Consider the following 15,911-nt stretch of genomic DNA (forward strand, 5'->3'; position numbering starts at 1 on the left):
TGGACTGGACTGGGCTGGGCTGGGCTGGACTGGACTGGACTGGGCTGGGCTGGGTTGGACTGGACTGGGCTGGACTGGGCTGGGCTGGACTGGGCTGGTCTGCACTGGACTGGGCTGGACTGGACTGGGCTGGACTGGGCTGGGCTGGGTTGGACTGGGCTGGACTGGGAGGTTTATAATTGGGGCCTGTGATTTCCTCTTTTAAATTACAAGCTCCAGTGCTTTGTCTAATCCCGCCCTGACTCAGACGAGTGGCTAGGTGTGTGTGTGTGTGTGTGTGTGTGTGTGTGTGTGTGCGTGCGTGCGTGCGTGCGTGCGTGTGTGTGTGTGTGTAGCCCACCTGTATCTCCAGCTGTTGGACCACCTGCATCTGCACCCTGCACTGGGCCGTGCTGCGGTCATCCAGAGCATGCTCATTGTTCAAATGCCTGAGAGAAGAGGAGAGAGGGAGAGGAAGATAGAGGGAGATGACGACAGTGGGAGATAGAGAGGGAGAGGAGGACAGAGAGGGAGAGGAGGACAGAGGGAGAGGACAGAGGGAGAGGAGGATAGAGGGAAAGGAGGATAGAGGGAGAGGAGGACAGAGAGGGAGATGAGGACAGAGGGAGAGGAGGACAGAGGAAGAGGAGGACAGAGGGAGAGGAGGACAGAGGGAGAGGAGGACAGAGGGAGAGGAGGATAAAGGTAGAGGAGGACAGAGAGGGAGAGGAGGACAGAGGGAGAGGAGGATAGAGAGGGAGAGGAGGACAGAGAGGGAAAGGAGGACAGAGAGGGAGAGGAGGACAGAGAGGTAGAGGAGGACAGAGAGGGAGAGGAGGACAGAGAGGGAGAGGAGGACAGAGGGAGAGGAGGATAGAGAGGGAGAGGAGGACAGAGAGGTAGAGGAGGACAGAGAGGGAGAGGAGGACAGAGAGGGAGAGGAGGACAGAGAGGGAGAGGAGGACAGAGAGGGAGATGAGGACAGAGGGAGAGGAGGACAGAGGGAGAGGAGGATAGAGGTAGAGGAGGACAGAGGGAGAGGAGGATAGAGGTAGAGGAGGACAGAGAGGGAGAGGAGGACAGAGAGGGAGATGAGGACAGAAGGAGAGGAGGACAGAGGAAGAGGAGGACAGAGGGAGAGGAGGATAGAGGTAGAGGAGGACAGAGAGGGAGAGGAGGACAGAGAGGGAGATGAGGACAGAGGGAGAGGAGGACAGAGGGAGAGGAGGACAGAGTTAGAGGAATATAGAGGGAGAGGAGGACAGAGGAAGAGGAGGACAGAGAGGGAGAGGAGGACAGAGTTATAGGAGGATCGAGGGAGAGGAGGACAGAGAGGGAGAGGAGGATAGAGGTAGAGGAGGATAGAGGGAGAGGAGGACAGAGGAAGAGGAGGACAGAGGGAGAGGAGGATAGAGGTAGAGGAGGACAGAGAGGGAGAGGAGGATAGAGGTAGAGGAGTACAGAGAGGGAGAGGAGGATAGAGGAGGAGGAGGACAGAGGGAGAGGAGGATAGAGGTAGAGGAGGACAGAGAGGGAGAGGAGGACAGAGGAAGAGGAGGACAGAGGGAGAGGAGCATAGAGGTAGAGGAGGACAGAGAGGGAGAGGAGGATAGAGGGAGAGGAGGACAGAGAGTGAGGAAGAGGGAGAGAAGAGATAGAGGGATACAACTGGGTTATAACCCGTTAATGTCAAGCAAAACAAATCATATTAATCCATCATTTATTTTCTTCCATATTCACACATATTCAATGTAAAAACCAGACATATGTGCCACTGTGTGTGTCATTGGAAGAGGACAGTAGGGAGACATGTGAGTGTGCAGCGTGCAGTAGACACCAACGCTCCAGTCTCTGTGATCCCGGCCAATGATGACCTCATATAAATACATATTCACATGACTGGAGATAGTTGTTTATTTTCCTGTTTGGAGTTTTTCAAGAGACCAGAGGGCTTCACACTCCTGTCCAGACACATGGAAACACACACCATAGTGGGCTGGCACCAAACACGTCAGAGTATAAACTAGATTTCCTCCTCAGAACAAACAGAACCAAGTCAAAACATGAAAGAGTTGAACTCAGTGTTAAACAGAACAACCAGACAGTTTACACAGTGGAGGAGAGATTGTGTAACAGTGTGTGTCTATTAGTGAGGGGAGGGAGTTATGGAAAAAAGTACATTACATTTGTATATCAGTTCAATATAACCTTATTCTTTTTTAGTGTGTGTGTGTGTGTGTGTGTGTGTGTGTGTGTGTGTGTGTGTGTGTGTGTGTGTGTGTGTGTGTGTGTGTGTGTGTCTGTCTGTGTGTGTCTGTCTGTGTGTGTCTGTGTGTGTGTGTGTGTGTGTGTGTGTGTGTGTGTGTGTGTGTGTGTGTGTGTGTGTGTGTGTGTGTGTGTGTGTGTGTGTGTGTGTGTGTGTGTGTGTGTGTGTGTGTGTCTGTCTGTGTGTGTGTGTGTGTGTGTGTGTGTGTGTCTGTGTGTGTGTGTGTGTCTGTGTGTGTGTGTCTGTGTGTGTGTATTCTGCTCTTTAGTCCATGACCTCAGTGTGGGAGAACACCTGGACATGAGCTCATGTGTTATCAGAGCAACAGAGAGAGGACCTAATCTCTGACTTACTCCCAATACATTTCTGCCCTGAAAATGTGTGTGGGTGCTTGTGTGTGTACGTGATTATATGTGTGTGTGTGTGTGAGATAGAGGGTGTGTGTGAGATCGTGTGTGTGTGTGAGATCAAGTGTGTGCGAGATAGAGTGTGTGTGTGTGTGTGTGTGTGTGTGTGTGTGTGTGTGTGTGTGTGTGTGTGTGTGTGTGTGTGTGTGTGTGTGTGTGTGATATAGAGGGTGTGTGTGAGATAGAGTGTGTGTGTGAGATAGAGTGTGTGTGTGTGTGAGATCGAGGGTGTGTGTGAGATAGAGGGTGTGTGTGTGAGATCGAGTGTGTGTGTGTGAGATAGAGTGTGTGTGTGTGTGTGAGATAGAGTGTGTGTGAGATAGAGGGTGTGTGTGAGATAGAGTGTGTGTGTGTGAGATAGAGGGTGTGTGTGAGATAGAGGGTGTGTGAGAGATAGAGTGTGTGTGAGATAGAGGGTGTGTGTGAGATAGAGGGTGTGTGTGTGTGTGTGTGAGATAGAGTGTGTGTGTGAGATAGAGGGTGTGTGTGAGATAGAGGGTGTGTGTGAGATCGTGTGTGTGTGTGAGATAGAGGGTGTGTGTGTGAGATAGAGGGTGTGTGTGAGATAGAGGGTGTGTGTGAGATAGAGGGTGTTTGTGTGAGATAGAGTGTGTGTGTGTGTGTGAGATAGAGGGTGTGTGTGAGATAGAGGGTGTGTGTGAGATAGAGTGTGTGTGAGATAGAGGGTGTGTGTGTGTGAGATAGAGGGTGTGTGTGTGAGAGATAGAGGGTGTGTGTGAGATAGAGGGTGTGTGTGTGAGATAGAGTGTGTGTGTGTGAGATAGAGGGTGTGTGTGAGATAGAGAGTGTGTGGGAGATAGAGTGTGTGTGATTGAGTGCGTGTGTTGTGTCTGAATGGCGGTGATGTTTGTTTCCTCTGCTGTGGGACGATGCGGGACCTTTGATCTTTCCCAGCGTACCGTTCCCTCTCTCCCTCCCATTCTCCCTCTCTCCCTCCCATTTTACCTCTCTCCTTCCCATTCTCCCTCTCTCCCTCCCATTTTACCTCTCTCCTTCCCATTCTCCCTCTCTCCCTCCCATTCTCCCTCTCTCCCTCCCCATCTCCCTCCCATTTTACCTCTCTCCTTCCCATTCTCCCTCTCTCCCTCCCATTCTCCCTCTCTCCCTCCCCATCTCCTTCTCTCCCTCCCATTTTCCCTCTCTCCTTCCCATTCTCCCTCTCTCCCTCCCATTCTCCCTCTCTCCCACCCATTCTCCCTCTCTCCCTCCCCATCTCCCTCCCCTTCTCCCTCCCATTTTCCCTCTCTCCCTCCCATTCTCCCCCCCCATTCTCCCTCTCTCCCTCCCATTCTCCCTCTCTCCCTCCCCTTCTCCCTCCCATTTTCCCTCTCTCCCTCCCATTCTCCCATTCTCCAATTCTCTCCCTCACATTCTCCCACACATTCTCCCTCTCTCCCTCTCATTCTCCCTCTCTCCCTCCCATTCTCCCTCTCTCCCTCACATTTTCACTCTCTCCCTCTCATTCTCCCTCTCATTCTCCCTCTCATTCTCCCTCCCATTCTCCCTCTCTCCCTCTCATTCTCCCTCTCTCCCTTCCATTCTCCCTATCTCCCTCCCTTTCTCCCTCCCATTCTCCCGCACTCACTCCCATTCCCACTCTTTCCCTCCCCTTCTCCCTCTCTCCCTCCCCTTCTCCCTCCCATTTTCCCTCTCTCCCTCCCCTTCTTCCTCTCTTGAACACATTCTCCCTCTCTCCCTCCCATTCTCCCTCCCATTCCCCCTTTCTCTCTCTCTCCCTCCCATTCTCCCACTCTAATCCTCCACTCCCTAATTCTCTCTTTACACCTCCACTCCCTAACTCCATCTCTAAACCTCCACTCCCTAACTCTCTCTTTACACCAACACACCCTAACTCTCTCTTTACACTCCCTAATTCTCTCTTTACACCTCCACTCCCTAACTCTCTCTTTTCACCTCCACTCCCTAACTCTCTCTTTACACCTCCACTCCCTAACTCTCTCTTTACACCTCCACTCCCTAACTCTCTATTTACACCTCCACACCCTAAACTTTCTCTTTACACCTCCACTCCCTAACTCTCTATTTACACCTCCACACCCTAAACTTTCTCTTTACACCTCCACTCCCTAACTCTCTCTTTACACATCCACTCCCTAACTCTCGCTTTACACCCCCACTCCCTAACTCTCTCTTTACAACTCCACTCCCTAACTCTCTCTTTACACCTCCACTCCCTAACTCTCTATTTACACCCCACTCCCTAAACTCTCTCTTTACTCCTCCACTCCCTAAACTCTCTCTTTACTCCTCCACTCCCTAACTCTCTCTTTATACCCCCACTCCCTAACTCTCTCTTTACACATCAACTCCCTAACTCTCTCTTTACACCCCCACACCCTAACTCTCTCTTTACACCCCCACTCCCTAAACTCTCTCTTTACTCCTCCACTCCCTAACTCTCTCTTTATACCCCCACTCCCTAAACTCTCTCTTTACACCTCCACTCCCTAACTCTCTCTTTACTCCTCCAATCCCTAATTCTCTCTTTACACCCCCACACCCTAACTCTCTCTTTACACCCCCACACCCTAACTCTCTCTTTAACCCCCTAACTCTCTCTTTACACCTCCACTCCCTAACTCTCTCTTTACACCCCCACTCCCTAACTCTCTCTTTACACCCCCACTCCCTAACTCTATCTTTACACCTCCACTCCCTAACTCTCTCTTTACACCTCCACTCCCTAACTCTCTCTTTACACCTCCACTCCCTAACTCTCTCTTTACACCCCCACTCCCTAACTCTCTCTTTACACTCCCTAAATCTCTCTTTACACCTCCACTCCCTAACTCTCTCTTTACACCTCCACTCCCTAACTCTCTCTTTACACATCCACTCCCTAATTCTCTCTTTACACCCCCACACCCTAACTCTCTCTTTACACCCCCACACCCTAACTCTCTCTTTAACCCCCTAACTCTCTCTTTACACCTCCACTCCCTAACTCTCTCTTTACACCCCCACTCCCTAACTCTCTCTTTACACCCCCACTCCCTAACTCTATCTTTACACCTCCACTCCCTAACTCTCTCTTTACACCTCCACTCCCTAACTCTCTCTTTACACCTCCACTCCCTAACTCTCTCTTTACACCCCCACTCCCTAACTCTCTCTTTACACTCCCTAAATCTCTCTTTACACCTCCACTCCCTAACTCTCTCTTTACACCTCCACTCCCTAACTCTCTCTTTACACATCCACTCCCTAACTCTCTCTTTACACCCCCACTCCCTAACTCTCTCTTTACACCTCCACTCCCTAACTCTCTCTTTACACTCCCTAACTCTCTCTTTACTCCTCCAATCCCTAATTCTCTCTTTACACCTCCACACCCTAACTCTCTCTTTACACCCCCACACCCTAACCCTCTCTTTACACCTCCACTCCCTAACTCTCTCTTTACACTCCCTAACTCTCTCTTTACTCCTCCAATCCCTAATTCTCTCTTTACACCCCCACACCCTAACTCTCTCTTTACACCCCCACACCCTAACTCTCTCTGTACACCCCCACTCCCTAAACTCTCTCTTTACTCCTCCACTCCCTAAACTCTCTCTTTACTCCTCCACTCCCTAACTCTCTCTTTATACCCCCACTCCCTAACTCTCTCTTTACACATCAACTCCCTAACTCTCTCTTTACATCCCCACTCCCTAAACTCTCTCTTTACACCTCCACTCCCTAACTCTCTCTTTACTCCTCCAATCCCTAATTCTCTCTTTACACCCCCACACCCTAACTCTCTCTTTACACCCCCACACCCTAACTCTCTATTTACACCCCCTAACTCTCTCTTTACACCTCCACTCCCTAACTCTCTCTTTACACCCCCACTCCCTAACTCTCTCTTTACACCCCCACTCCCTAACTCTATCTTTACACCTCCACTCCCTAACTCTCTCTTTACACCTCCACTCCCTAACTCTCTCTTTACACCTCCAATCCCTAACTCTCTCTTTACACCCCCACTCCCTAACTCTCTCTTTACACTCCCTAACTCTCTCTTTACACCTCCACTCCCTAACTCTCTCTTTACACCTCCACTCCCTAACTCTCTCTTTACTCCTCCACTCCCTAAACTCTCTCTTTACACCTCCACTCCCTAACTCTCTCTTTACACTCCCTAACTCTCTCTTTACACCTCCACTCCCTAACTCTCTCTTTACACCTCCACTCCCTAACTTTCTCTTTACACCCCCACTCCCTAAACTCTCTCTTTACTCCTCCACTCCCTAACTCTCTCTTTACACCCCCACTCTTTACACCTCCACTCCCTAACTCTCTCTTTATACCCCCACACCCTAACTCTCTCTTTACACTCCCTAATTCTCTCTTTACACCTCCCCTCCCTAACTCTCTCTTTACACCCCCACTCCCTAACTCTCTCTTTACACCTCCACTCCCTAAACTCTCTCTTTACACCTCCACTCCCTAACTCTCTCTTTACACTCACTAACTCTCTCTTTACACCTCCACTCCCTAACTCTCTCTTTACACCTCCACTCCCTAACTTTCTCTTTACACCCCACTCCCTAAACTCTCTCTTTACTCCTCTACTCCCTAACTCTCTCTTTACACCCCCACTCCCTAACTCTCTCTTTACACCCGCACTCTTTACACCTCCACTCCCTAACTCTCTCTTTACACCTCCACTCCCTAACTCTCTCTTTACACTCCCTAACTCTCTCTTTACACCTCCACTCCCTAACTCTCTCTTTACACCTCCACTCCCTAACTTTCTCTTTACACCCCCACTCCCTAAACCTCTCTTTACTCCACTCCCTAACTCTCTCTTTACACCCCCACACCCTAACTCTCTCTTTACACCCCCACTCCCTAACTCTCTCTTTACTCCTCCACTCCCTAACTCTCTCTTTACTCCTCCACTCCCTAACTCTCTCTTTACACCCCTACTCCCTAACTCTCTCTTTACACTCACTAACTCTCTCTTTACACCTCCACTCCCTAACTCTCTCTTTACACATCCACTCCCTAACTCTCGCTTTACACCCCCACTCCCTAACTCTCTCTTTACAACTCCACTCCCTAACTCTCTCTTTACTCCTCCAATCCCTAATTCTCTCTTTACACCCCCACACCCTAACTCTCTCTTTACACCCCCACACCCTAACTCTCTCTTTACACCCCCACTCCCTAAACTCTCTCTTTACACCTCCACTCCCTAACTCTCTCTTTACTCCTCCAATCCCTAATTCTCTCTTTACACCCCCACACCCTAACTCTCTCTTTACACCCCCACACCCTAACTCTCTCTTTACAATCCCTAACTCTCTCTTTACACCTCCACTCCCTAAATTCTCTCTTTACACCTCCACTCCCTAACTCTCTCTTTACACCCCCACACCCTAACTCTCTCTTTACAATCCCTAACTCTCTCTTTACACCTCCACTCCCTAACTCTCTCTTTACACCTCCACTCCCTACCTCTCTCTTTACACCTCCACACCCTAACTCTCTCTTTACACCTCCACTCCCTAACTCTCTCTTTACACCCCCACTCCCTAACTCTCTCTTTACACCTCCACTCCCTAACTCTCTATTTACACCTCCACACCCTAAACTCTCTCTTTACACATCCACACCCAAACTCTCTCTTTCCACCCCCACACCCTAACTCTCTCTTTACACTCCCTAACTGTCTCTTTACACCTCCACCCCCTAACTCTCTCTTTACACCTCCACTCCATAACTCACTCTTTACTCCTCCAATCCCTAATTCTCTCTTTACACCCCCACACCCTAACTCTCTCTTTACACCCCCAAACCCTAACTCACTCTTTACACCCCCACTCCCTAAACTCTCTCTTTACACCTCCACTCCCTAACTCTCTCTTTGACTCCTCCAATCCCTAATTCTCTCTTTACACCCCCACACCCTAACTCTCTCTTTACACCTCCACTCCCTAAACTCTCTCTTTACACCTCCACCCCCTAACACTCTCTTTACACCCCCACTCTCTAACTCTCTCTTTATACCTCCACTCCCTAACTCTCTCTTTACACCCCCACTCCCTAACTCTCTCTTTATACCTCCACTCCCTAACTCTCTCTTTACACCTCCACTCCCTAACTCTCTCTCTTTACACCCCCACTCCCTAACTCTCTCTTTACCCTCCCTAACTCTGTCTTTACACCTCCACTCCCTAACTCTCTCTTTACACCTCCACTCCCTAACTCTCTCTTTACACCTCCACTCCCTAACTCTCTCTTTACACCTCCACTCCCTAACTCTCTCTTTATATCTCCACTCCCAAACTCTCTCTTTACTCCTCCACTCCCTAACTATCTCTTTACTCCTCCACTCCCTAACTCTCTCTTTACACCCCCACTCCCTAACTCTCTCTTTACACCCCCACTCCCTAACTCTCTTTACACCCCCACTCCCTAACTCTCTCTTTACACCCCCACTCCCTAACTCTCTCTTTAAACCTCCACTCCCTAACTCTCTTTACACCCCCACTCCCTAACTCTCTCTTTACACCCCCACTCCCTAACTCTCTCTTTACACCTCCACTCCCTAACTCTCTCTTTACACCTCCACTCCCTAACTCTCTCTTTACACCTCCACTCCCTAACTCTCTCTTTACTCCTCCAATCCCTAATTCTCTTTTTACACCCCCACACCCTAACTCTCTCTTTACACCCCCACACCCTAACTCTCTCTTTACACCCCCACTCCCTAAACTCTCTCTTTACACCTCCACTCCCTAACTCTCTCTTTACTCCTCCAATCCCTAATTCTCTCTTTACACCCCCACACCCTAACTCTCTCTTTACACCCCCACACCCTAACTCTCTCTTTACACTCCCTAACTCTCTCTTTACTCCTCCACTCCCTAATTCTCTCTTTACACCTCCACTCCCTAACTCTCTCTTTACACCCCCACTCCCTAAACTCTCTCTTTACACCTCGACTCCCTAAACTCTCTCTTTACTCCTCCACTCCCTAACTCTCTCTTTATACCCCCACTCCCTAACTCTCTCTTTACACCTCCACTCCCTAACTCTCTCTTTACACATCAACTCCCTAACTCTCCCTTTACAAACCCACTCCCTAACTCTCTCTTTATACCTCCACTCCCTAACTCTCTCTTTACACCCCCACTCCCTAACTCTCTCTTTACACCCCCACTCTTTACACCTCCACTCCCTAACTCTCTCTTTACACCCCCACACCCTAACTCTCTCTTTACACTCCCTAATTCTCGCTTTACACCTCCACTCCCTAACTGTCTCTTTACACCTCCACTCCCTAACTCTCTCTTTTCACCTCCACTCCCTAACTCTCTCTTTACACCCCCACTCCCTAACTCTCTCTTTACACCTCCACTCCCTAAATTCTCTCTTTACACCTCCACTCCCTACCTCTCTCTTTACACCTCCACACCCTAACTCTCTCTTTAGACCCCCACTCCCTAAATCTCTCTTTACACCTCCACTCCCTAACTCTCTATTTACATCTCCACACCCTAAACTCTCTATTTACACCTCCACTCCCTAACTCTCTATTTACACCTCCACACCCTAAACTCTCTCTTTCCACCCCCACACCCTAACTCTCTCTTTACACTCCCTAACTGTCTCTTTACACCTCCACACCCTAACTCTCTCTTTACACCCCAACACCCTAACTCTCTCTTTACACCCCCACTCCCTAAACTCTCTCTTTACACCTCCACTCCCTAACTCTCTCTTTACTCCTCCAATCCCTAATTCTCTCTTTACACCCCCACACCCTAACTCTCTCTTTACACCCCCACTCCCTAAACTCTCTCTTTACACCTCCACTCCCTAACTCTCTCTTTACTCCTCCAATCCCTAATTCTCTCTTTACACCCCCACACCCTAACTCTCTCTTTACACCCCCACACCCTAACTCTCTCTTTACACTCCCTAACTCTCTCTTTACTCCTCCACTCACAAATTCTCTCTTTACACCTCCACTCCCTAACTCTTTCTTTACACCCCCACTCCCTAACTCTCTCTTTACACCCCACTCCCTAAACTCTCTCTTTACACCTCGACTCCCTAAACTCTCTCTTTACTCCTCCACTCCCTAACTCTCTCTTTATACCCCCACTCCCTAACTCTCTCTTTACACCTCCACTCCCTAAACTCTCTCTTTACACATCCACTCCCTAACTCTCTCTTTACACCCCCACTCCCTAACTCTCTCTTTATACCTCCACTCCCTAACTCTCTCTTTACACCCCCACTCCCTAACTCTCTCTTTATACCTCCACTCCCTAACTCTCTCTTTACACCTCCACTCCCTAACTCTCTCTTTACACCCCCACTCCCTAACTCTATCTTTACACCTCCACTCCCTAACTCTCTCTTTACACCTCCACTCCCTAACTCTCTCTTTACACCTCCACTCCCTAACTCTCTCTTTACACCTCCACTCCCTAACTCTCTCTTTACACCCCCACTCCCTAACTCTCTCTTTACACCTCCACTCCTTAACTCTCTCTTTACACCCCCAATCCCTAAACTCTCTCTTTACTCCTCCACTCCCTAACTCTCACTTTACACCCCCACTCCCTAACTCTCTCTTTACACTCCCTAACTCTCTCTTTACACTCCCACTCCCTAAACTCTCTCTTTACTCCTCCACTCCCTAACTCTCTCTTTAGACCAATACTCCCTAACTCTCTCTTTACACCTCCACTCCCTAACTCTCTCTTTACACCTCCACTCCCTAACTCACTCTTTACACCCCCACTCCCTAAACTCTCTCTTTACACCTCCACTCCCTAAATCTCTCTTTACATCCCCACTCCCTAACTCTCTCTTTACACCTCCACTCCCTAACTCTCTCTTTACACCTCCACTCCCTAACTCTCTCTTTACACCTCCACTCCCTAACTCTCCCTTTACAACTCCACTCTCTAACTCTCTCTTTACACCCCCACTCCCTAACTCTCTCTTTACACCTCCACACCCTAACTCTCTCTTTACACCCCCACTCCCTAACTCTCTCTTTACACTCCCTAACTCTCTCTTTACACCTCCACTCCCTAACTCTCCCTTTACAACTCCACTCTCTAACTCTCTCTTTACACCCCCACTCCCTAACTCTCTCTTTACACCTCCACACCCTAACTCTCTCTTTACTCCTCCACTCCCTAACTCTCTCTTTACACCAATACTTCCTAACTCTCTCTTTACAACCCCACTCTTTACACCTCCACTCCCTAACTCTCTCTTTACAACTCCACTCCCTAACTCACTCTTTACACCCCCACTCCCTAAACTCTCTCTTTACTCCTCCACTCCTTAACTCTCTCTTTACACCTCCACTCCCTAAATCTCTCTTTACACCCCCACTCCCTAACTCTCTCTTTACACCTCCACTCCCTAATTCTCTTTACACCTCCACTCCCTAACTCTCTCTTTACACCTCCACTCCCTAACTCTCTCTTTACACCTCCACTCCCTAACTTTCTCTTTACACCCCCACTCCCTAACTCTCTCTTTACACCCCCACTCCCTAACTCTCTCTTTACACCCCAACTCCCTAACTCTCTCTTTACACCTCCACTCCCTAACTCTCTCATTACACCTCCACTCCCTAACTCTCTCTTTACACCTCCACTCCCTAACTCTCTCTTTACACCCCCACTCCCTAACTCTCTCTTTACACCCCCACTCCCTAACTCTCTCTTTACACCCCCACTCCCTAACTCTCTCTTTACACCCCCACTCCCTAACTCTCTCTTTACACCTCCACTCCCTAACTCTCTCTTTACACCTCCACTCCCTAACTCTCTTTACACCTCCACTCCCTAACTCTCTCTTTACACCTCCACTCCCTAACTCTGTCTTTACACCCCCACTCCCTAAACTCTCTCTTTACTCCTCCACTCCCTAACTCTCTCTTTACTCCTCCACTCACAAATTCTCTCTTTACACCTCCACTCCCTAACTCTTTCTTTACACCCCCACTCCCTAACTCTCTCTTTACACCCCACTCCCTAAACTCTCTCTTTACACCTCGACTCCCTAAACTCTCTCTTTACTCCTCCACTCCCTAACTCTCTCTTTATACCCCCACTCCCTAACTCTCTCTTTACACCTCCACTCCCTAAACTCTCTCTTTACACATCCACTCCCTAACTCTCTCTTTACACCCCCACTCCCTAACTCTCTCTTTATACCTCCACTCCCTAACTCTCTCTTTACACCCCCACTCCCTAACTCTCTCTTTATACCTCCACTCCCTAACTCTCTCTTTACACCTCCACTCCCTAACTCTCTCTTTACACCCCCACTCCCTAACTCTATCTTTACACCTCCACTCCCTAACTCTCTCTTTACACCTCCACTCCCTAACTCTCTCTTTACACCTCCACTCCCTAACTCTCTCTTTACACCTCCACTCCCTAACTCTCTCTTTACACCCCCACTCCCTAACTCTCTCTTTACACCTCCACTCCTTAACTCTCTCTTTACACCCCCAATCCCTAAACTCTCTCTTTACTCCTCCACTCCCTAACTCTCACTTTACACCCCCACTCCCTAACTCTCTCTTTACACCTCCACTCCCTAACTCTCTCTTTACACCTCCACTCCCTAACTCTCTCTTTACACCTCCACTCCCTAACTCTCTCTTTACACCTCCACTCCCTAACTCTCTCTTTACACCCCCACTCCCTAACTCTCTCTTTACACCTCCACTCCTTAACTCTCTCTTTACACCCCCAATCCCTAAACTCTCTCTTTACTCCTCCAATCCCTAATTCTCTCTTTACACCCCCACACCCTAACTCTCTCTTTACACCCCCACACCCTAACTCTCTCTTTACACTCCCTAACTCTCTCTTTACTCCTCCACTCACAAATTCTCTCTTTACACCTCCACTCCCTAACTCTTTCTTTACACCCCCACTCCCTAACTCTCTCTTTACACCCCACTCCCTAAACTCTCTCTTTACACCTCGACTCCCTAAACTCTCTCTTTACTCCTCCACTCCCTAACTCTCTCTTTATACCCCCACTCCCTAACTCTCTCTTTACACCTCCACTCCCTAAACTCTCTCTTTACACATCCACTCCCTAACTCTCTCTTTACACCCCCACTCCCTAACTCTCTCTTTATACCTCCACTCCCTAACTCTCTCTTTACACCCCCACTCCCTAACTCTCTCTTTATACCTCCACTCCCTAACTCTCTCTTTACACCTCCACTCCCTAACTCTCTCTTTACACCCCCACTCCCTAACTCTATCTTTACACCTCCACTCCCTAACTCTCTCTTTACACCTCCACTCCCTAACTCTCTCTTTACACCTCCACTCCCTAACTCTCTCTTTACACCTCCACTCCCTAACTCTCTCTTTACACCCCCACTCCCTAACTCTCTCTTTACACCTCCACTCCTTAACTCTCTCTTTACACCCCCAATCCCTAAACTCTCTCTTTACTCCTCCACTCCCTAACTCTCACTTTACACCCCCACTCCCTAACTCTCTCTTTACACTCCCTAACTCTCTCTTTACACTCCCACTCCCTAAACTCTCTCTTTACTCCTCCACTCCCTAACTCTCTCTTTAGACCAATACTCCCTAACTCTCTCTTTACACCTCCACTCCCTAACTCTCTCTTTACACCTCCACTCCCTAACTCACTCTTTACACCCCCACTCCCTAAACTCTCTCTTTACACCTCCACTCCCTAAATCTCTCTTTACATCCCCACTCCCTAACTCTCTCTTTACACCTCCACTCCCTAACTCTCTCTTTACACCTCCACTCCCTAACTCTCTCTTTACACCTCCACTCCCTAACTCTCCCTTTACAACTCCACTCTCTAACTCTCTCTTTACACCCCCACTCCCTAACTCTCTCTTTACACCTCCACACCCTAACTCTCTCTTTACACCCCCACTCCCTAACTCTCTCTTTACACTCCCTAACTCTCTCTTTACACCTCCACTCCCTAACTCTCCCTTTACAACTCCACTCTCTAACTCTCTCTTTACACCCCCACTCCCTAACTCTCTCTTTACACCTCCACACCCTAACTCTCTCTTTACTCCTCCACTCCCTAACTCTCTCTTTACACCAATACTTCCTAACTCTCTCTTTACAACCCCACTCTTTACACCTCCACTCCCTAACTCTCTCTTTACAACTCCACTCCCTAACTCACTCTTTACACCCCCACTCCCTAAACTCTCTCTTTACTCCTCCACTCCTTAACTCTCTCTTTACACCTCCACTCCCTAAATCTCTCTTTACACCCCCACTCCCTAACTCTCTCTTTACACCTCCACTCCCTAATTCTCTTTACACCTCCACTCCCTAACTCTCTCTTTACACCTCCACTCCCTAACTCTCTCTTTACACCTCCACTCCCTAACTTTCTCTTTACACCCCCACTCCCTAACTCTCTCTTTACACCCCCACTCCCTAACTCTCTCTTTACACCCCAACTCCCTAACTCTCTCTTTACACCTCCACTCCCTAACTCTCTCATTACACCTCCACTCCCTAACTCTCTCTTTACACCTCCACTCCCTAACTCTCTCTTTACACCCCCACTCCCTAACTCTCTCTTTACACCCCCACTCCCTAACTCTCTCTTTACACCCCCACTCCCTAACTCTCTCTTTACACCCCCACTCCCTAACTCTCTCTTTACACCTCCACTCCCTAACTCTCTCTTTACACCTCCACTCCCTAACTCTCTTTACACCTCCACTCCCTAACTCTCTCTTTACACCTCCACTCCCTAACTCTGTCTTTACACCCCCACTCCCTAAACTCTCTCTTTACTCCTCCACTCCCTAACTCTCTCTTTACACCCCCACTCCCTAACTCTCTCTTTACACTCCCTAACTCTCTCTTTACACCCCCACTCCCTAAACTCTCTCTTTACTCCTCCACTCCCTAACACTCTCTTTACACCCCCTCTCCCTAACTCTCTCTTTACACCCCCACTCTTTACACCTCCACTCCCTAACACTCTCTTTAAACCTCCACTCCCTAACTCTCTCTTTACACCTCCACACCCTAACTCTCTCTTTACACCCCCACTCCCTAACGCTCTCTTTACACTCCCTAACTCTCTCTTTACACTCCCACTCCCTAAACTCTCTCTTTACTCCTCCACCCCCTTACTCTCTCTTTACACCAATACTCCCTAACTCTCTCTTTACAACCCCACTCTTTACACCTCCACTCCCTAACTCT

The 15,911-nt window shown here is 49.0% G+C and overlaps 1 protein-coding gene across 1 annotated transcript in view; it reads right to left on the minus strand.

The window, feature by feature from the left end:
- LOC129851250 (forkhead box protein P4-like) overlaps positions 1–15,911 on the minus strand; it is a gene marked incomplete in the record, with an annotated part of 178,284 nt that overhangs the window by 19,642 nt on the left and 142,731 nt on the right. The window contains 1 exon segment of the mRNA XM_055917665.1: positions 341–428. Coding sequence (XP_055773640.1) covers positions 341–428 — 88 coding nt within the window.

The sequence above is a fragment of the Salvelinus fontinalis genome, chromosome 3, assembly GCF_029448725.1.
Source record: "Salvelinus fontinalis isolate EN_2023a chromosome 3, ASM2944872v1, whole genome shotgun sequence".
NCBI lineage: Eukaryota > Metazoa > Chordata > Actinopteri > Salmoniformes > Salmonidae > Salvelinus > Salvelinus fontinalis.